At 41.3% G+C, this 23,052-nt stretch overlaps 3 protein-coding genes across 3 annotated transcripts; 2 read left to right on the top strand and 1 right to left on the bottom strand.

Annotated features, from left to right (window-relative positions):
• Nucleotides 1–10,113: 10,113 nt before the first annotated feature.
• LOC308369081 (photoreceptor-specific nuclear receptor-like) lies at nt 10,114–15,150 on the top strand (the record flags this gene model as incomplete). Its single annotated transcript, XM_080843418.1, has 8 exons — nt 10,114–10,207; nt 11,658–11,808; nt 12,144–12,247; nt 12,709–12,996; nt 13,470–13,651; nt 13,981–14,221; nt 14,618–14,723; nt 15,018–15,150. 8 exons carry the CDS (start codon nt 10,114–10,116, stop codon nt 15,148–15,150), a joined length of 1,299 nt encoding a protein of 432 aa, XP_080699544.1.
• Nucleotides 15,151–16,260: 1,110 nt separating this feature from the next.
• Nucleotides 16,261–18,331, bottom strand: LOC308369632 (rano class II histocompatibility antigen, A beta chain; the record flags this gene model as incomplete). The annotated part of the gene is made up of 4 exons (XM_080844133.1): nt 16,261–16,484; nt 16,616–16,888; nt 16,992–17,261; nt 18,277–18,331. 4 exons carry the CDS (start codon nt 18,329–18,331, stop codon nt 16,261–16,263), a joined length of 822 nt encoding a protein of 273 aa, XP_080700259.1.
• Nucleotides 18,332–18,529: 198 nt separating this feature from the next.
• On the top strand, nt 18,530–20,891 carry LOC308368845 (uncharacterized protein; the record flags this gene model as incomplete). The annotated part of the gene is made up of 4 exons (XM_080843127.1): nt 18,530–18,542; nt 19,344–19,601; nt 19,986–20,222; nt 20,691–20,891. The coding sequence occupies 4 exons, from the start codon at nt 18,530–18,532 to the stop codon at nt 20,816–20,818; spliced, it is 636 nt and encodes a 211-aa protein (XP_080699253.1). The 3' UTR covers nt 20,819–20,891.
• Between the last annotated feature and the right edge of the window lie 2,161 nt (nt 20,892–23,052).

Genomic DNA, 23,052 nt, shown 5'->3' with positions numbered 1-23,052 from the left:
CTTTGTTTGTCAAAAGTGCAGTTTGTACTCAGATTATATTTTAACAGCCTTTTCCACTAATCACTTGAGCAGCTCAAATGAGTGCAGATTGGAGAGATTTGGCCTCTTTCTTTGACAGATGTCCATGGCGTGATGATTATTGATACGACTCTGATGGACCTCCAAATATCTGGTGCAACCTGTTGCAAACAAATATATTGTATGCCCATTTTTGGGCTTGCTAATAACAAGAGAGAGAGCGGTTTATGATCTCTATCAGGAGATGGTCAACAAGCATTTATGATGAAGCATACATTTTATTTTGTGAATAATTACACGTGATGAAGTTATAAGCAGATGCATTTTCAAACAATAATTTTTATTCTACGTAACGTAGGTTGGATAAAGGCATGGGTGTTTCAGACCTGGTGATTCAAATGACCAGAATTAACTTCTCAACAGTGCAAATGGCAAAAACAGTTTTAAGCATATTCCAATGTGCCATTTTTTTCCTGTGTATCCTGACTGGGAGTTTCTTGACACTATGCAGCTTCAGGTAAGAGTTGAGGATGTAAGAGCTTGTGTCAAAACGATGCTAGTGACATGGTTTTCAGGCCTTTGTCCCTCTATAAAATAGATGTTTACTTTTCACATGTACAATCAGATGCGAGAAGCCATTTGGTAAGTATGAGGAACCTGCAGTGGCTAAATTATGCAATGTCATTTTAGTGTGTGATTTTAAATGTCATCCCATGTCAAATTTCCAATTTCTGAAAATTATTCTTTTTTATTTGTAAAGGCTCAAACATATTATTCCAATGACCTCTTTCTTTCTCCTATCTCCGTCTCTTTCTCAGCAGCTGAACCTCCTGCTCCCCTGGGGTGCACACACATACACACAACACACACACACACACACACACACACACACACACACACACACACACACACACACACACACACACACACACACACACACACACACATACACACACAAACACATGCGCACTCTTGCACAGGTGTGTCACTATATCTGTGGATCAAGATGGGGTGTCAGCCATGGAGGGTCTGTGTGTGGTGCTGGGTTTCGTCAGCCTTTGAGTGGGACACCCGCTTGCACAATGCTGCTGTTAACACTTGTGGCGGCAGACCTTTGGGCCCGCTGAATCTTTAATGCCATTGGCCGAGCGACCTGCGCGGCTGAGGTCAGAGATGAGCGCCGGATGACAGCGGTGCGGGGTTGCCGTGTGTCGTCGCTGGGGGTTACGTGTCGCCAGGGAAGAGGCATCGGGTGCGTGGGTTGCTTTGTGTGTGTGGCAGGCATAATGGGCTGTCTGTCGACGCAGGGGGCATCTTGCGGCACCACTCAATGCCAGTCCTGAAAAGAGCACAGGTTACCAATCTGATTCATACCGGCCCGCAGGCGACTTGATCTCAGACACTTAAGCCTGCCACTCTGAATCATTTATCTCTCTTTCCCCTCTCTCTCTCTCTCTCTCTCTCTCCCTCTCTCTCTCTCTCTGTCTCACTGTTTTCTCAGTGTTTTAGTATAGAGTTATCCAGGTAATGTAGTCTTTTTTTACATAGACACATTCATAATAAAGAGAACACACAAAAATATCCCAAATGCCTGTTCAAAACACAGGCTATCTAAACAAGGATGATGCTCAAGTGTTTTCACAGTTTTTTCACTTGTTGAGCTTCACTTGTATGATTCACTGAAGGCTATGTTTTGTTCTGTAACAAACGTCACTTTGTAATCCAAGACTGAGCGCAGAGGCCATGGACTTTTTTCAATTCAGTGCCGCCAGACCATATTTACGGTGCCACTGAGATTTACATAATTTAAGTAAGTAGTGAGAACAAAATGTATAACTAACCCTAGTAGTTTTGAAATGCCTGAAAAGTCACATAATTAGTGTAAACAGTCTAAACAGTCTATTGTTATTTATTATTATTTAGCTGTGGAAGAAGTCTGTTGCTGCCCCTTCTGTCTCGTTGTCTTTGTGGCAATGACAATAAAGTACTTTGAACTTTGAACTTGAACTAAACTTTAAACTATTTATTGAGGCTAGCCATTTATGTAGTGTCAAAGGTCTACTTTATATTTAAAAAGCAATTTCAATTAGCACATTTGGACATCTGTGTGTGTGAGTGAGTGTGTGTGTGTATGTTGAAGCCAGTATGTGGAACAGTGTGGCGGTGACTATTCACCTGTGTCTCTTGCAGCGGTGCTGGTTTGGCTTGGAGCTGGTAAGGTGATCTCAGGGGTTTTTGTAGCGCTGTAATCAGACAGCGACATCATCAATCATGAGGGGGGGGGGATTACACGGGCTACAAAGGCAGATAAGATAATGAGGGGGGCCTCAGCGATCATGGTGGCACAGCTCGGGTTGCTGTCCTGATTACAAGCCTCTCCCTGTCGCCCTCTCATTCCGCCCACTAGTAAGGCTCTCTACCTGTCTGTCTGCCTGCCAGCCTGTCTCCCACTGTTCTGACTGTTTATTACCTACAGGTTGCTACTTCTTCACCCATTTGTCTGTCTGTCTGTCTGTCTGTCTGTCTGTCTGTCTGTCTGTCTGTCTGTCTGTCTGTCTGTCTGTCTGTCTGTCTGTCTGTCTGATAATCTATCTGTAAGTTTCTACTTAATTCCAATCCACCTAGTCTCTAGCCTGCCGTATGGAAATTCCTAAGCCCAAATCCATGCCTGAAATTTCACCTTCTAACTCAAAAACATTGATCTATATCACATCTACTGTATATCTATATCTATATCTAGGGGGTTTACATCCACACATTTCCCACATCTTCAGTGGTTCCTCTGAATCATCCTCCTCCCCATCTGTTCCTGCATGTCTGTGTTTGTTAAAGACTAAGAGAGTTTGAAGCACACAGTCACTGGGTATTCACCCTGAACTCTGAGCCAGTACCATAGTCATTTGCTACATATTTACAAACTGTCCATGCACTTGCCTCGCTCCTTAGAAAATGGTCTGTCTGAATGGACGGTAAATTCGATTTTTTTTTCACCAAATGAAATAGCAAATAATAATAATGATTATAATAATAAATAACAACAAAAATAATAATAATATTTATATGCATCATCGTCATCACCATCATTATAATTACCGTCATAATAATCAAAGTAATAATAATGTTATGCAGGTGTGTGCTTGATATACATACATGAAGCAATGGTCAGAGTTACATATCTATTCAAATACTGGTTCTAACTGGTTAATATTTATGTTAAGCAAATACATCATCTTAGTACGATTAAAATTAAATATGGTATTTGTTAGATTAGCTTAAAACTGTCCCCAGTGGGCTGTTTTTAACCTTGTTCTCTTGTTGATTGTTTGCTAAACCTTTGTACACAAGCAAGAAAAACAACACACAAAAGTGCCCACACACACACGCGCTATGAAATCCTTCCTTGCTCAGTAGTGCCTTGGATTAAGTCTTGGTAATGTTTAATTTACTCTCTGAAATGAGCTTACAAGCTGGTGATATTTACCCAGACACTGGCCTCCCCATTCTGTGCATTACCCTTTCCACCTTATGGGTGGGGGGATCTGATCACACACACACACACACACACACATACACACACGTATACACACACACCCCACTCAGGATCAGCAGAGTCAGCGGCCAGGCGACTAGAGCAAGACCACCTGTTGGGTGCCACAAGACACACACACAAAATAATAACACACACACACATCCACAGACAGAAGGTATCCTTATGTTTTATTTCATAAATGAGTGTTCATTGTATGATGACATATTTACAGAAGGAAGGAAACAATGATCTCATTATGTTCAGATCAGCTTGCCCTTCTAACAGGTTACACCTACTGTAGTCTTACTAGTGTTTGCGCCTGTTGAGCTTTACAGTAGCCTCAAGCTAAGCTTGAACAGCAGAAGAGGGACATTGTTCCAAAATGCCCTGATGTTTCAGAAACCTTTTGTCCTACATTGGAACTGCAGTTATGATTTTGTTGAATACGAATATGCATACTGTATGTAAATATCACACATTTATGAATCATGATTATGTGGCTTTTTTATGAGGTCATATTTCCAGGCACTCCATCCTCCGCTCTGACGCTGAGGGGGCTAAACTCCTAAACTCTCCTCCTCAGCCACTGTCAACACAATGACTGATGGAGTCAATCTTATTCTTTGATTACAGCTGACACTCATAAGGATTATACACAAAGCTCCTTAAGGTTGATGGTGAGCAAAGAAGCAGGAGTATTTAAGGAACTCAAAGTCAACAGTTTGTCCAAGGTCACCTCATTCTGGAAGACAATAGCGGGAAAGGAAGCAAGGTATGAAACTAGAACATTGAAAAATCAATGCCGATGTTACATTAAATTCACATTAATCAGTCAGTTATTTTCTACCACCACTGGTTATAACACTCATTCTAGAGAAATATTATTAACTAATTCATTAATAAATGGTAAAATCCATCAGTTTCTGAACATACAGTTGTGATTCAGTTGGCATGAAATCCTTTCAGCAAAGGACTGGTAGGGCTGGCAGTGGAGAAACAGTAGGCATGGTCATATTCACTCAGTAAAGTATTCATTGAAGACATCCCTCCAAAAGACTTCAGTCAGGGGTTATGGAGATGGCCTATCAGACTTTTGTTTAATGGCTAACTTAAAGACCACTGAAACAGGAAAAACAAAAAACAAACAGACAAACAAAGATACAATATAAAATCCATGTTTCCAGTGTTTTTTATTTTTGCGAACAGCAATTCAGTGTTGGTGCTAGAAGGGGTTAATTTGAAGTGGTGCTGCTGGATCTCCTGACCTGGCCAGGGGAGGTATGGGGTGGGGGTTGAGCTCTGTCAGAAGGCTCAGGAGCGGAGGAATCTGACACTCATCCTCCTCATCCCCCTTCTCCACCCCATCTTTCTGCTGACGGCAGCACCACAGCCCACAGGGCAGCTGCCGCTTACAGTCAGAGATCTAGGTCAGGACTGCATGGCAGGGCCACAGTGTACGTGTGCCTGTGTGTGCTTCAGTGTGTGTGTGTGTGTGTGTGTGCGCGCACGTGTGTGTGTGTGTGTGTGTGTGTGTGTGTGTGTGTGTGTGTGTGGCTGAGTGTGTGTGTGTGTGTGTGTGTGTGTGTTTGTGTGTGTTTGAAAAAAAACACCTTTGTGTAGCAAGCAGTCAACTCTGCAACAGGTGTGACCTGGCCTGGCATGATAGAGTTAGCATTAGCCACTAGATCAGATAAACGTTGTTATCGTCGCCGTTATTATAAGGGTCGTAATTAAGTGGCTTATGCTGCGTGTGACAGGCGTATGACGTCCATTCATTAAAACCATTGCTCGAGGTGCAGATAATTATTCTCTGAATTCTAATATTAGGCTTCATTCATCCTAATCGCTCGTCTAGTCATAATCTCTGCTCATCCCAGCAACTCTACCCCAGCCAAACACCACATCTGAATATCACTTCTGCCTGAAGACAGGTGTGTTACTTAAACTAAATATACATATACAGTCACACACAAACACACACATACATAGAGAACATACTGTACATCCAAAATATGTCTACACAAACAGCACACTGTCAAAATAATTTATGACCATGACGTTTACATGACGTATACATTAAGGCCAAACTGTTAGAAATGTGTGTGAAATCTGTACTTTTTTACTTTGATTTGTATTGGATATTGTTATATAACTGCTTTGTAGTGCATTACTTTAAAGCAGAAATGAATTATAGGAATTGTACATACATTAAGCAGTAACTTACTGTAACACTGATGTCCTGATAAGTACTGCAGTACTGCAGAAGAATTGCATTGTGGAAGACTACACCCTCTGCTCTGGGGAGTTCCGGCCTCTCTAAAGTACCTTAGGCAGTATCCATTTTTAATGGCACTATGTAAACAAATTAAATTCATTTAAAATTACAATTAAGCTATTTAAGTTAATAGAGCTGGTCAGAAGTCTGAACTGTTTCATATCTCTGCTTTGATCCATGACCCATGTGCAAAGGTGTTTGCAGCGTGGCACTCAAAAGTGTGAGACTATAAACTGATGCACAACGCATAATAAGCTTATATATTGTAAACGTGATTCTGATTCAGATTCTGATATCTAGGCACGGAGCATGAAGATATAACTCCGGTGTGTACAGGCATAGGATGTGTAGGATTTACATGCCAAAGGAGCTACAGTGCTCACAATTCTATTTATGTACTTAGCAGTCTTAGCTGTCTTTTATTCAACAAAGTGAAATACAAATAGCATACAGACTTTATCACTACAAGCCCTCACACTTTACACAAGACTATAAAAGAGCACAATAAAGGCCGCAGTAAATAGTTGGATGGCACCTGTTTTAAATTTCCTTGGGTAGACTTGCAAAGTTTCTGGACAAAATTTTCATTCAACCAAAAAACATCTAACAAAAGATTGAATTGACTACATTAAAATGCTTAAAAATGATCAAATAATGAAAAAAATATTTGTAATTATTTATAAATGTAATTATAATATTGCAACTGCTATGTCCCTGAGGTGCACTACTGGGAGGTGTAATGCTTGGAGGTTCAATCATTTTCAGCCTTTCTGCATTCTACAGTGGTCTTATTTGCACTGTAATATGTTAAACTGTAGGTCACTATAAAACAATTTTACAAGAATTTATCAGAAATTGATTCAAATTTAAAAATAAAAAATACTATAGGAATTTACTGTCGACTTTGAACTTAAAGTTAAACTTTAAGGCATCTTCCTACTGTAAATACTATACCGGTAAAATACAAAACATGAAATATTTATCAGTGCATAGCATGTGCAGGTGCGTCACATCTCTGTGCACAGAACACGTCTCTCAAAATGCAACAGGTGTCTTGTTTTATATCACCACTGTGAAAGAATTTAATTAACAGATAAGCATAGGTTTGAGTGACATCAGGTAGTGATGCATCTTGTCTGAATGTGACAACTGCTTGTCTCTCTTCAGCCAGTGTAAAAAGAGGCTGCTTTGCCTCCAGCAGCTGTTGTGCAGGGTGTTGAACAGGCATCCCGCTCAGCACGCATCTGCCCTCACTAGCACAGGGCTGCAGCCACAGCCTAAATCTCGCGTATCGTTCTTCACTTTAATTATGCCTGCAGGATGACTAATTATCACAAGCTGCTCGAAAGAATTAGCGCATTACTCCCCCGTTTACCGTTATGTGCCGTTCTACGTGCCCGCTGGGTGAAGGCCATAACATGGCGGATGGAGGATTACAGGGGAAATGACCTAGCGTGGAGGGAAAACAGCTATGCCAACTGTTGATTGCTCTGAAGCAGACAGGCTTATCTGAGGCAATAGTGTTATGATGCAATAACATAAATACTTTAGGTAGAGGAACCGTAGCAACTTTTTATAATTTTACAATTTAATTTGATGTATAATTTAACCTTTTATAATTAATGGTAATTATGCATATTTATTGCTTGTTTTACTTGTTTCATATGATTCCATCACATGCCGACTGTAGTGCTTAAAAGTTTGGATGTACATTTCCATTTTTTTCAAATTTTCATTCATGTTTTTTTAATTGTTTTAAGATAACCCTGAAGAATGACCACATTGACTATATTTTCGCTCATGAATTGTATATAATTGTACAGAGATGTGTTCATATTAGGCTATGCATGAAACCATGCATCAGTGATATGTTCACAAGTATTAATGTACATTGTAATAAACCAAAGTAGGAGCAATCAGTTATAACTAATCTGTTGCCAGAAAGAAAACAACAGATGACTCCAAGGAACTCATTGCTCACAAAGTGATCTTTATTTTGTCCATTCAGTCTTTTTCAACTCTTCCCGCTTTCCTCCGACTTATTTTCCGTTGCTGGACAAAGGGAGCTGAGCAGAACAGTAATCTGATTAGCTCGTTTTAAATGGTTTTGGACTTTTCTATGTATTCAGAGTCGCTGATGTCAGCTTTTTGTAGTAATCTGCTGGTGTTTACAATGTGAACCCCCACATGTAAGCATCTTAAGAGGATAAAACCCTCCCAACACATGGATTTTCAGGTGGAAATGTGGATGGCGTTGAAATCATTACCTGGATAATTATCTTTATTCATCTGCACTGATAAAACCTGTCTGGAAGGGAATATAAATCCTGCATTCTTACAAGCACAGAGTGACAGAAACCATCACACCCATGACAACATCACAAGGCACAATCAAGGCATAAAACAGACTAGGCAGAAACATTTGATGTGATTACATTTTCCCTTGAATCTTCTAAATGCTAGCATTGTATTCAATGCATAGCATTCTGTATGCCATACAATCACCACTCTTGTATAGTCAGTTAGATAAGCTAAACCCTAACAAAAAATAATGTAATGCCATGATCAAAAATGTCTGGCAGTTCCAGGACCTTGGCCTGCACGAGGCTGTTTTTATATTGGGCTTAATGTTAATGTTCATCTGCCCTGGTCTTTTCTTTTCTCTCTCTCTCCCTTCTCTCAATCACTCCATACGTTCCTCAATAATGTATATCCCTGGCCTTGACCACCCCAATAAAGAACTGAATTAGCTCATGCAAAACCTGGGCCATTTAATATTCCGTTCAAATTATGTTTGTAGGCTACCCCCGCATATTACCATTTCCTTAAACTAGTCTGAAGAGGGGGATTGGGAGGGTGGTGTTTGCCCCTGCTTCAGGAGACCAAGAGAACCGTAAGTGGGAACTGGGTAGATTGGCAAACACTCTGCCTCATTATGAGCCAAGCTCAATCACACAGACCAAACATGGCCGAGGGAGAGCGGAGGTAGGGTTTCACAGAGGAGGGAGAAAGAGGCTGATACAAATTGAAGGTCTGGCAAACATAATAATGCTCGTCCCCACCCGTTAATCAGCACGTTTAAACACGCACACTAAAGGGGGCCGCTGACTGATCGCCACCCCTGCAGACAGACAGAGAGAGAGAAAGAGAGAGAGAAAGAGAGAGAGAGAAAAGCAAGATGGAAAGAGAAAGAGATAGAGGTCTAAGATTACAGCGCTTCTGTACTCCATCAGAGTGCCCCTTGCACACTCATGCACACATATGCTCACACACACACACACACACACACACACACACACACACACACACACACACACACACACACACACACACACACTTAGACGTGTGGACAAAGGGGGTCCTCAAAGGGGGATTTTAAAAAGTTACCCCAACAGCCCCACCCGCCACTTGCATACGTGTGTATGTGTATGTGTGTGTGTGTGTGTGTGTGTGTGCGTGCGCGCGCGTGCGTGTGCGTGTGCGTGTGCGTGTGTGTGTGTGGCTGATTGATGAAGCTCTGAATGGATGGTAAAGATTAAGAGGACGACCAATAAGCATGTTGCTTACACAGCAACCATTGAGCGTAATCCCCCACGGTACCTTTTAGTAGCCCCCATCTGACAACATGCTCTCTTATTCATTCTCTCTCTCACACACAAACACACACTCACACACTGGGACTGCCCCAGACTTCATGCTGGACACACGACGGACACGCGAAGAGACAACGACGGCACAAACTTCAGCACCAACTCCCGCCTCACTCGTACACCTTTCAGCACCCCTAAGAAGTTCCACTGGGAACCAAACGCACTGTGGAGGGCGCGCTTTCAGGAGGGTCCTGTCTCTACCAAGAGACAAAGAGCAGCTGCCTGAGCTAGAGAGACAGAGAGACGGAGAGACAGAGTGAGACAAGTGGACGCGAGGACAGCTGTCTCTGACTAGTACGCACTTTCGGCCATCTGTCCCATTGGACAGGACACAAACCATTGCATCCTGACACTGCAGTTTGACTGGAGAACCCAATTAACTTTATGAGTCTGCATTTGTTTGAATTAAACTGCCAACTTCCTGAACATATGGACCAAGCCGTGCCATTGTGAGCAGAACCTGGGGAACTATCACGCGATCGTCGCAGGGTCTGGTTGCCTGGATACGGAGTCAAACTTTGAGGGACCCCCGGTGTGACTCCTGTCAGCTCTGCAGGAGAGGAGGTGTTTCCAGCGCTTCCCTTGTGTCAGTTGCCTCCTCCTCTCTCCCCCTCTTCATCTCACTCGTCCTCACGGAAACGATGGACGAACGCCTCCCGAAGCTGCCTCTCCTCTCCTCCTGCACCTCCCCGGGCCAGTCTCCTGGTAGCATCGGGACAGATGACTGCAGAGGGGGTAAGACCCACACCTCCACACCTCCACACCTCCACACACACACACACACACACACACACACACACACACACACACACACACACACACACACACACACACACACACACACACACACACACACACAACCGCTACACGTTCAGCCCACACATGAGGGTCACAGAGCCATAGACAGAGGAAAGAAGGTGGAATCTATGGCTGACACACTTCTGGACAACAAGAGACAATTAAAAACTTAAAACTTATATTCAAATTCACAATGAGTTTGGGTGTGAGAGATGCCAAAATACCATTTGCCGAATTAATGAATTAATAAATTAACAGACACATCTATCCATAGCTATGTACATTAAAAACTGATTTTTATCTACATATGTGCTCCATGATCTTAGTGTAGTCAGCACTCCCTTGATCTGCCAGTTGAGCTACAGAGAGTAGTACAGACACATTTTATTTCATTTTAGTTAAATGTATTTTAGTTTATATTGTATATACATTTTTTTTCTCCAAATAACGAATTATGACACAAGTGATCTGTGATCTGACATTGTGATCTGAAATGTAAACAGTTTTCTGGTTGCTTTTAACCACCTCAGTCCTATTACAAAGAGAGAAAACTCAGGCAAAAGGTAGTGATTCAGCCTGTTTAAATGGTTGTGATGGGTGAAGTCCATGATGTGATCCAGGGAGTGGGGGTGGGGATTACAATTACCTAAAGTAATGGACACAGTGGGGACAGTAATGAAGGAATTTATTGCCAGGCTGAACTGTCCTGAATTTATATGGCAAATTTCTCTTTTTTTCCATTCTTAAAACTTATATTAACTTATATATGAACTTTACTTATATTAAAATATTCATAATTAATGAATATTGTAAGTCTTTCAAACGATCAACCAAAAAAAAGAACTATTTATTATGCATTTGTTTCATGTGTCCTTTCACTGTTAATATTAGTTTAATATTATGCCGTGTATCATTTTCCCTGGAAAAACAACTTTTAAAATACAGTCAATCCAGAGTCATTAGTGTACTAATGAACACAAGTGGCTTAGAGTTCAGCTGGCCATTTTGGCTCATCAGGGAACAGTCTCACAGAGTGAGCATCAGCAGAGCGCAGATGGCAAACTAACCTCTGAAACAATGCAGCAATGTTGGACACCCACAAAAGCATCAAGCCAAACAGCCAAACACACACACTCTCAATCATACACTCACACACACACTCAGACACAAACAATCACACACACACACACACACACACACACACACAAACAATCACACACACACACACACACACACATTCATGCACACACAGACAAACCTTCTTTCTCTCTGTCTGTCTCACAAACATATAGACATACATGCAAAGGCACACACACAAACACACACACACAAAGAAACGGTCACATCTCTCTCACAGGCTCTGTTTCCCTGTTCCCTCCTCTCCCAGCCAAAAGCCCTGGTCCTGGGAAGGCCCTGAGCCCCACCCTAATGTGTAGGGTGTGTGGGGACACCAGCAGCGGGAAACACTACGGCATCTACGCCTGCAACGGCTGCAGCGGCTTCTTCAAGCGCAGTGTCAGGAGGAGGCTCATTTACAGGTCCCGGAAAATAGCATTTATTCTGTATTATTAGATATATAATAGCATTTATTGTTTTATTATATATGTAATTGCATTTATTCTGTACATTATAACTACTCTAACGTCTTGAACATTTACCTAAATGTATTAATGTGCATCATCTGTCAATTTAAGATTAATTTGTCATAATTGTTGAAACTATACAATGTGTATTTTGCTATAGAGAGGGCAGCTATTTTTTTATACGAGCTGAAGTGTAATTTAAATTAGGAGAAATATGGTTACACCATAAATAATTGATGTTTGATTCCCATATTATCAGTTAACATTATCTTTTCGCTTGTGCATTACAGATGCCAGGCGGGAACTGGGATGTGTCCAGTTGATAAAGCCCATCGGAACCAGTGCCAGGCTTGTCGCCTCAAGAAGTGCCTGCAGGCAGGCATGAACAAGGATGGTAGGTGCCCTCACAACTAAGGACATGGTGGAGGAGAGGAATATAGAGGGTATAGCGTGATGTGTAAATCTAACTTGGCTTCCCTCCTTTTAGTCTATATGTGTTATCTTATTTTCAAATACGTGTAATCTATTACTTCCTCTATATGCTATCTTCTTTAAAATATGTGTAATCTATAACTCCCTCTTTATCACTATTCTATGTATATATGCTATCTTCTTTTAAATATGTGTAATCTATAACTCCCTCTTTCTCTCTCTATTCTATATATGCTTTCTTCTTTTAAATATGTGTGATCTATAACTCCCTCTTTCTCACTATTCTATGTATATATGCTATCTTCTTTTAAATATGTGTAATCTATAACTCCCTTTTTCTCACTTTTCTATGTATGCTATCTTCTTTTAAATATGTGTAATCTACAACTTCCTCTTTCTCACTCTCACAATTGTCATCAACAGCAGTTCAGAACGAGCGACAGCCTCGCAGCACAGCTCAGGTGCGTCTCGACTCGCTGGACATAGACCCAGAAAAAGAGCACCTGGCCACCACACGAGAGCCCATCTCCTGTTCTTCCTCCTCGTCTTCTTCGGCGTCCGCTTATGTTGTCATCCCGCGACCCCACATCACCTCCGCCGTGAGTTCTTCAGCTCAGGCGCAGCGCGGTGCTCCCAGCCCCCAAAACAACCACCGCTTCATGGCTAGCCTGATGACCGCTGAGACCTGCGCCAAGCTGGAGCCCGAGGATGGTAAGACAGAGAAGAGAAAGAGAAGGGAGTGTGACCGAGAAGGAATGGAGAGGCGTGGACAAGGGGAGTAGATGAAGGGACGGTAAACGGAGGGACAGCACTAAATGAAAGGGAAGGAGAGACATAGAAGAAAAGACAGTAATGGGAGGGTGGAGATAAAGGGCATATAGAGTGTACAGCAGGATGGAGAACACCAAAATAAAAATAAAAAAACAAAGAGGTGAGCAGAGTAGAAGATATTTGATGGTGGAGAAAAGGAACTGGACGTATTCTTGACTAGTCTCTTTTGCAATAGGTGTAGTTTAGTTCTAAAGAATTCTGGTTTTATTTTCCACCCACCTGAGTTATTAACATACGAGGCTGAACTCCTTCCTCCCTTTTGTACACAAGAGACCTTTGGCATTATTTATCATTTAAATGTACACTAATTAGTCACGATGCTGAAATACTAATAGGTAAATATTACCCTGCAGTTGACGAGAACATCGACGTGACGAGTAACGAGCCAGAGAGGCCGTCCTCAGAGTACCACATGTCCCTGTACCCGTCCAGCAGTCCTGAGAACGTGTACGAGACCTCGGCTCGCCTTCTCTTTATGTCCGTGAAATGGGCCAAGAACCTGCCCGTCTTCTCCAACCTGCCCTTCAGGGATCAGGTAGGAATCAGAGCAATTCGCTGACCTTTCACCTTCATCCAAGCACCTATAGCATCTTCAGGGGGTTACGGTTACAAAGGTTTTGAGCTAAACAACGACATTGGCTTATTCTAAAAATGGAATTACCAGTCCTTAAACACTATACATTTAACAGTCTAAACTATGTCGAAATGGTGGAGTCAGAATAACAGAAATTTAAACTGAAATACGTCATAGTTGTCAAAGATAAGAGGTGACAGTAATGGAAGTCTTGAACACTGATGTTGATGAAAGCAATGCAAGCTGGAATGACATGTTAACATGTTTACATCACTGTTCTGTTTGTGTAGGTGATTCTTCTTGAGGAGGCCTGGAGCGAGCTCTTCCTGCTGTGTGCCATCCAGTGGTCTCTTCCACTGGACAGCTGCCCTTTGCTGTCGCTGCCTGATTTGGCTCCCAGCATGTCTTGCAAGGCTGTGCTGTCTGGTGTGGACGTGCGCATGCTCCAGGAGATCTTCAGCCGCTACCGCACATTGACCCCTGACCCCACTGAGCTGGCCTGCCTCAAGGCAATCGTCCTATTCAAGCCAGGTGGGGCATGGTTGGGGTCATGGGGTACTGAGTGGGACTTAGTGGCTCAGTAGAAAATTCAGTGATCACAGTTTGATTTTTTTTAATCTTACTGTGCGCAATGAAGGATTGAATTATGATTGTGATAAGTGACGAAAGTATTCTTTAGATTCTCGTTAAGATTATGGTTAGAGAGAAAGGTTGAGATGGTCAGAGGTAACAGTTCAGTGGTTGGACACATGTATGTATAAAGATATGATTATGTTTACAACATAGTGAGGATCAGAATTGACATTCTATCCTGATATGGTTAGGACTAAAAAGCGAATAATCAAAAGGTGCGCCCCTCTTCATACTTTTTATTTTTACCCTTTTTGCCCTTCCCTCTCTCTGTCGCTCTTTCTCTTGGTGAAGCAGAGGCTCGAGGTCTAAAGGATCCTGATCAGGTGGAGAACTTGCAGGACCAATCACAAGTGATGCTTGGCCAGCACATCCGCGCACATTACCCAGGCCAACCTGCGAGGTACACACACACACATACACACCACCTAACATGCACACCATACACACCTTCCAACTAGCACTGCAAGTATACAAATGTATTCATGAAGAGAAAAGGCACTGACCTAGACATTATGTACAACAACCCATCAAGCACACACACACACACACACACACACACACACAAACACACACACACACACACACACATCTCAACACACACATCATAAGCTCACAGAGAAGCAGTTCACATAGGCATACACACACACACACACAACCCACTTAATAATTGTGCTGTTCGGGACTGTGTGTGCAGGTTTGGGAGGCTGCTGTTGCTGCTGCCATCTTTGCGTCAGGTGAGCTCGGAGCGGATTGAGCTTCTCTTCTTCCACCGCACCATCGGGAACACGCCCATGGAGAAACTCCTGTGCGACATGTTCAAGAACTAGCCTGTAACATGAACTCAACATCGCTCTAGAACTTGATCTCTTTAGCTCTGGTCAACATCTAAACACATAAATTCATATAAACCACAAACCATTACTGGTTAACAACATGCTTACCACAACCATAACCAGAAAATATTACTGATTTGTAGGTCAAGAACATATTAAGTTATCACCATGTGTGTGACAGTGTTAATATTTACCCCTTACTAGCTCTTGAAGGTCTCTTGATCCTTAACATACAGACTGTAAAGCAGGTATTCTTCAGGGAAGGTGGTGAAATAATCGGTGACAATACGGATATCGTGGAATATAGGTAGGGCTGCTCAAGCGACAACAATTTACCTAGACTTATAATACACTTCTCTCGCACTAATACACACTTCTCAGGATAACCTTTCACAGTTGTCCAATAAGTCTGAAATCGAGTCATAAGTTTGCATTGGTCATTTGTTTAGTCAGTGGCCATCAGTTGGGAGAGATGCTGCTAGTTCTACCACAATGATGCAATTCTAAATTCACCATGAAATTATAATGTTTCTTAGTACACTTGATCATGTGTTTTTGCAAATTGTTTAGATTTTCTCTGCTGGAATATATATAAAGATAAGAGAGATTAGTTATTTAGCCGTTAAATGTCTCAAAAAGCGTTTTTATCTTTTTTGAAAATAATTGCATGTTGCATATTTAAAGATTTTGAAGAAGGGCTGCCTTCGTTCTAAAGTCCTGCTCTATGTCAGAATTTGTCACACCTGTCTACTTTGTCCCTAAACTGACAAAAAGCTTTTTTACATGTGAGGTTCACTGATTAATAATTGTAAAACTTAATTTAATATCAACCTCAACCATCCAAATAGTTTTCTTTGATATGTGTTTACTTCTATCCTTTTATGTTTTGAGGGTTGGGGGTTCTGTTCAGTATTACTTGTGTTGATTTAGCCTTCATGTGTGAATAAACGATCACAATTCGAAATGACCCATCTTTAATTATGCAATATTAACCAAAATACCAAAAAAAGTAACTTTACATCCTCCCTCCTAAACTTAATTCACTAGCTCAGACTGCACTAAACTAAAATATCCACTAGAGGGCCTGAGTCGCAACAGATGTCTTCACTGGACTGGGATCTGGGCCCCTTCCAGGTCCATCAGACTCACAGTGGCAGGAATATCACAGTCATCACTAGGCCGGTCCAAAGAGTCATTGACTGAGCTCGGGGTCCCGTTCTTCTTCATACAGACAATTATAGCTGTAACACCCAGTGGTATCAGACATGCCGGAAGGAATGACATGAAGGCAATTCCTACTAAGAATCCAAGGTTTGAATACTTGTCCTCTGAAATAAACAGAAATGTCATGAATATCATATTCATATCATAGAACCTCTGACTGTACCAATGCTATTTTCACAAATTCTAATAATAAATTAATCCTTATGCAAGCATTATGTAGACAGTCACAACTTACCAAGGGTGGCCTGTACATTTCCATCAATACTGATGTGCTCTGTCTCACAGACAATATCCTGAAGTGTTTTGTTCCCCAGAGTTAGATAACTGGTCATCTGAAATGTTCCATCTCTGTGAGGCAGAAGGCCGGTGGTTGTGGTGCCAAAGTACAGAATGTGTCCTCCATAAACCCAGCGCACACGAATGGTGTTGGGGTAGAAACCCTGCACAGAGCACACGAGATACTCCTGTCCCTTCATCTCTCCCAAAGACACTCTAACGGTGGGTTTAGCTGCAATGGGACACACAGTGATGTTTTGAATGACAAACTGCAAAGTGATAAACACTGATTCTTAAGATTGAGAGCTGTCATATGTCAGTGCTTTCAGGCCTACCTGCTCGGGAGAGAGAGTTGTTGGACTGTGAGAAGACAGTCTGGACTGCAGAACATATCCTCTTCAGTCGAAATTCCTTGATTTTGAAGTAATCTTTACTTTGCCTTTCTTCTGCCATAAAACTCCCCTCATTACTTGTAGACACAACTGCCTCTTTCCCCAGATCCACATGCATGATGTCTTTAGAGTTGTATCCGTAACGCCAGAAGCGCCCAGCAGGACCCTGGGAGTTGAAGGCACAGCCAATATACTGCTGATAGGTGAATTCGTCTATCCAAAATGTAAGAGGGAAGACAAGTTACATCAGTTAGACAGTAGGCCATAACATGGTTTAGAGGTGCAGGAAGCAATTGGGAGTGAATACTTACAAAATCACATCACATCTACAGAAATAAATTTTGATGGCATAGTACATTTTTAATTCCCCCTGTTCCCCAGAGTATCTTGTTAGGTGTCCTCCGTAAGGAGGTAACCTATTGTTTCTGTTAGTATTATTCTTGTAACATGGGAGTCAATGGCAGCCCCTAGAACCATATGGTAATTTTTTTTTCAAATCTTCTTCAAAATCACCACAGATGATCTGCAGACTTAGCCTCACAAAAGTTATGGAAAATAATTTTGATCCTGACAACCGTTTGTCCGGTAAAGCCACTCAAATTCAGCAGAAAAGGCGCCAAACAGGAAGTGAAGTCATATATGTGTTTAATTTGTCTTGGTCCAGGGAATCCAATGGTACCTCATTTTTGAAAATCGGTCATACGGTTCAAAAGTTGCGTGTGTTAACACAAGTCCAACTTTGACCCGTTGGTGGCCCTAGAGTGGTCTAATGAGAGACATGAAACTTGGTGTGAATAAAGAAGGGACTGTCCTTAATGAGTGTGCCAGATTGCACAGCCTTCTAGCACAGTATTGCATTTGAAATTTAATATCCCATAGGTAAGTCTGCAGGATGAATCTAATGAGAGACATGAAACTTGGTGTGAATAAAGAAGGGACTGTCCTTAATGAGTGTGCCAGATTGCACAGCCTTCTAGCACAGTATTGCATTTGGAATTTAATATCCCATTGGTAAGTCTGCTGCATGAATTTTTCTATACAGTGACAAATTGTCTCAAAAATAGGCTACATTTTCCCTGGTTCGCAATGTTTGGAGGAGGAAACCGCCATAGCTTTTCCGAATGTCGCAGAAGATATTTTACATTGAACCGTTTGTCCAAGACGTATATCATTTGGATGACGACGTAAACGCTTTAGTTTAGTAATCAAAAATATATTAAAACCTTACCTCTCGCGAACAACGAAGACATTCCAAGCAATATTGCACAAAACTGAATGATCATAGTTTTAAAAATTCCTCGACGTTGAGTTGTAAAAATTCCTCGACATTGATCAGCAAATCGAAATCGAAACAAAATAGACGAAATAATCCGTCGACTGAATACGTCTCAGATCATAAAATAAGAGAAAGGGAGGGGAAGATGGGCACAATTCTCGCACTAAATGTGTTGTTTTGGATATTGCAGTTTTCGCACAATATGATGGCATGGACAGGTAAGACTTCTAAAAATCCTAAATACACCACTATGAAGTCAAAACCATGATGGCAGCTAAATTGAACTGGTGCAAAAGACAAATGTTGCCTTTGGTAAACATTTCCGCGTTTCGCTGAAAAAGTATTACCATCAGGCACACAATGTGCGAAACTGACATGAATTTATTACGAATGACATTGACATGCAGCTAAATCGGTTTAATAAACAGCCAAATGCCATTATTGAAACAGAATACCATATTCGTATTTATGTATTAAGGCTTTTGTGCCACATCCAGTGTGGTTTGCTGTAGGCTACATTGCTCAGTGTCAGGTACTAGACTTCACGAGATAACTGACAACCGGAATAAAACCAGTTGGTGCAGTTTTACATGTTATTGAAATATGAGAGTGTGGTTTTCTACAACAGTAACCATTAGGTTAAGGTAACCCTACTATATAAAGAAAGGTTTCGTATGGGCAACTGAGGCTGTAAGTGCACTCATACAATCTAAAATACATGATTTTCATTTTCTAATAAAGTGAAAACAAAAGTCAAGCATAGGCACATATTGCCAAAAGAACAGTTTGCAGCGGGGAGGAGGAAATACCATTTAATTTAATTTAGAAATAGTACACAGTTTAGAGTTCACTTACATGGAGAATATGTATTAAATGCAGTAGATATTTAGTATGATTTTAGTGTGAGCTTTCCTGGCAAACAAGCTATTATTCCACAAACTAATAATTCTTATTGTAATTAATCTGGACAGTTTTTTATGGAATGTATAATGAATATAGGCTACACTGTGTCTATGCAGATTACGAAGCAGTAAGCATCCTCGCCTACACCAGATTGACTAGCAGGAACTCTGTGGAGCAGGGAGTGCTGGTCCTGGTGAATGAGGCTGTGTTTGCATACTTCAACTCCTCTCAGAAAACCTTCCTGCTGCGACCTAGTGCCACGGCAGGCTTTTCCGTGCTGGAGGCATCGGAGCGCATGTACTGTGTGTCAGAGGTCACCAACGCCTTTCCACGCCAACAGGACTATCTGGACAGGTTGATCAAGCAGACTAATGGTGCAAAGCCGCCTAAACGTTAAGTACATTATTAATCATTCTACCATTTTGAATTTAGAGTCTGTTACTGTCTATTTGGGGCTACTTAGTGTAGACAGGAATCTGTTGAAGTACCATTGTGTTCTCGTCAGAAATTAACCATTTCTTAAGAGGAACAACCACACCAACCCACCCTTTATAACCTCTTTGAGATTATTACTTTGGTGTTTAACAGCCAGTAGTGTAAAGTCAAGAAGTGTGTATTATCAACAGGAGATATTTTGCATGAGAACAAACTTTAATCAGAGATTCTCTGTACATACTGTTTTAACTTTTTTATTTTTCTATTTATGCAAACAGTAAGCCCTTCAGTGAATGTGTACAGCCATGTCCCTGCAATGGCAGCAAGTCCCAACTACCTTTACTGCTATGCCACTGGCTTCTACCCTGGAGATATAGAGATCAGCTTCCTTCTCAATGGACGCCCATTCGCCGGTCCCACAGAGTCCTCTGACTTAGTGTATGGGCAGGACTGGACCTTCAGAGTGTTTAAATATATCAGCATCCTCCCCCATCCAGGAGAGGAGTATGCCTGCCTGGTCAACCACAGCAGCATTGCTCAGCCGAAAATAACTTACTGGCGTGAGTATACTCCACTTCTTATTACGCTGCCATTCTAAAGATTAGCCAGCAGATGACACTGTAGCAAGATACCACACAGCTGAAAAAAGTAGGGGCCTACATGTGAACGTGTCTGTATCTTACCATTTGTGTGTATGTGTTTGTGGTCTGTTTGCTTGTGTGTGAATGCTCAAATCTTTAAATGTCTGTGACAACCAGTGAATCAAGACATTATTTGTTAATGAGGTCTCTGTTTCTCTGTCTCTCTGTCTATCTTTCTCTCTCTCTCTCTCTCACTCTCACACACACACACACACACACACACACACACACACACACACACACACACACACACACACACACACACACACACACACATACACACACACACACACACACACACACACACACACACACACACACACACACACACACTCACACACACACACACACACACACACACAAACACACATTTATGTCTATCTACAGGGCCAGAAGTGTCTAAGACCGCAGGGGGGTCCGCTCTGTTGACAGCTATTGTGGCCGCGGCCACTGGGGGAACACTGGGCTGCTTCATTTCTCTTCTCATTTGGAGACGACTAACTGTTACAAAGTAACAAAGGGGTTGGATCCTCACACCTCTTTTACAAACATTATTTCGATGCTATAATGATAATTATTTATAGATATTTAAACACATTATATATTTCCACCAATGTTTTATCTCTCAAACATTCCTTATTCTTTTATCAAATATTTAGCTTTTGACTTCACACCTCTACCTGAAGCATCTGCAGTCATAAAGCAGCAAAAACATGTCTAATGTAACTTGAATGTGGGTTTATAATTTTGGCTACAGTTTTATGTAGGAATATGTGGATCATGATCATTTGTAGTTGAGGACATTAAAGCTGTTCTCATTTTTTAAACGCTGTCTAGAGGTTAACACATTTAGTATGTCATTATAAATGGACACATGTTCATCATGTTCATTCCGAAATAAAAAGCATAATTGTTCTTACGTTCTTGAACTCTCCAACCCACATGTAATATTCTAAAAATGCAAACTCTTCTAACACATACTATATGACTTGTGATCAGGGTAAATTCTCTTGTATTTTGTAAAGCAGTAATAAGAAGATTTGGTCTAAACATTAGCAAGCCAACAGCAAGGTATGCAAAAACTTTGTAAACAACACCAACAGCCCAGTTGGCACTGATAAAAGCTTCGTAACATGCTTACTGGTATCTTTCGCTGGGTTTTTCGGACAGAACACAGAACTATATACTGAATATCCTGAATGGCTAGTGGGAACGACATTAGACACAACGACACAACAAGCTGCCTATTAAAAAGTACCTCAAATATTGGCAAATTGTTACGTAATGCTTTTAGTCTTTCAGTCGTTGTGCAGTTAGTCTTTTTTGCTGTAATATCACGTTGACTACTATAGGTTACAATGGTTGTTATTTAACACTTTCCTCCTATTTTCAACCACATACTTTCCCAAGCTTTGTATATGCACAGTGGATGTGTTTCTGGGAGATTTATGTGGGCTGCTAATGGATTTGTGTTTTCCACTTTGCCAAGAAATTAGTGAATGCCGTCTATATACAGTATATCAGTTTACAGCAAGAGGGAATTTCCTCCTCAAAAATATAATATTATCTAGCTGTTATTACCAACTACGTTCGTTCCCTTGCAAGATTATGGCACTTCACATACCGGACATTTTTTATAAAAAATGTATAAAGTCTACATTATACCTACCAAACAACAATCATTTGCACTGGAATAAGTAAACAGTCAACACTTTTGATCTTTTGGTTATTTTAAACTTTGTGATGTTAGTTTTACACAGGTTTATAATCGGACCTTGACCATAATGTTGTATTGGTTTTACTAAGGGCAAAAAACTGTTGACAAATCACAACATATTGTGGTCGTATTTGGTCATGGCATGGCCGTATATAAGGCCACTCTTTACAAAGAGTGTATTATCAAACAACGTCTACACAAAAGTGAGGTTTATTATGACCTGTTTGCTGATTTTCTGTCAACGATTCCCGATTCCCGGGAAACTGAAACACCGGGGTGCACGAAATTGGGTGAGCATGTAGCCCCACTAGATAAGCGTGGAACCATTGATTTTCGTTTTGATCCGTTGCACCCCCGTTGGACTGGAGCCCTTTAAAAGAGGGTGGGGCGATTCAGTTTTCTGTGAATAAGTCTAAAACCAAAAGGCTTAGGAGGACCACATTTTGTTGTATGTTGGACTTAAGAGGCCACGTCAACCATTCCACTACCACTTATTTCATGTATAGCGCCACCTAGTTAGAAATCAAAAAGCAAAAATGGAGTGTTGTAAAAAAGGTTAATTGTAAGTTGACAAGGTCAGAACTGCACAAAATCGGAGGTGTGGGATCATTATGACACCTTCTGACTGCACGTTAAGTTTCGTGGAATTCCTTTCACGGGGGGGGGGCATGCAATAAATTGATTTATATGGTTGTACACCAACTGGCCTGTAGGTGGCGCGACACAGTTTTCTTCGAATATCCCGAGAACCGTAGGGCCTTGGAGGGCCAAATTGTTCTTGTATGTGTTAAGGGGCCATGTCAACCCATACCATAACCAGTCATTACATGTATAGCGCCACCTAGTTAAAAATTAAAAAGCAAAAATTAGGTGTTTTAATCGCATGTATGTCAAAGTGCTCGAAAAATTACCAAATTTGCCAGGGACATCAAGCCTGTAGTCATCCATCTTTGGTAGAGTTTTTGTCCATGGATGGAGCAAAATGGCTCTGTAGCGCCCCCCCTAGAACATTGCAAAAAACCCTGCGCATTG

Source organism: Sprattus sprattus, assembly GCF_963457725.1.
Source record: "Sprattus sprattus genome assembly, chromosome: 8".
NCBI lineage: Eukaryota > Metazoa > Chordata > Actinopteri > Clupeiformes > Clupeidae > Sprattus > Sprattus sprattus.
Note: the sequence above shows the minus strand (reverse complement) of the source record. Positions and strands in the feature narration are given on the sequence as shown.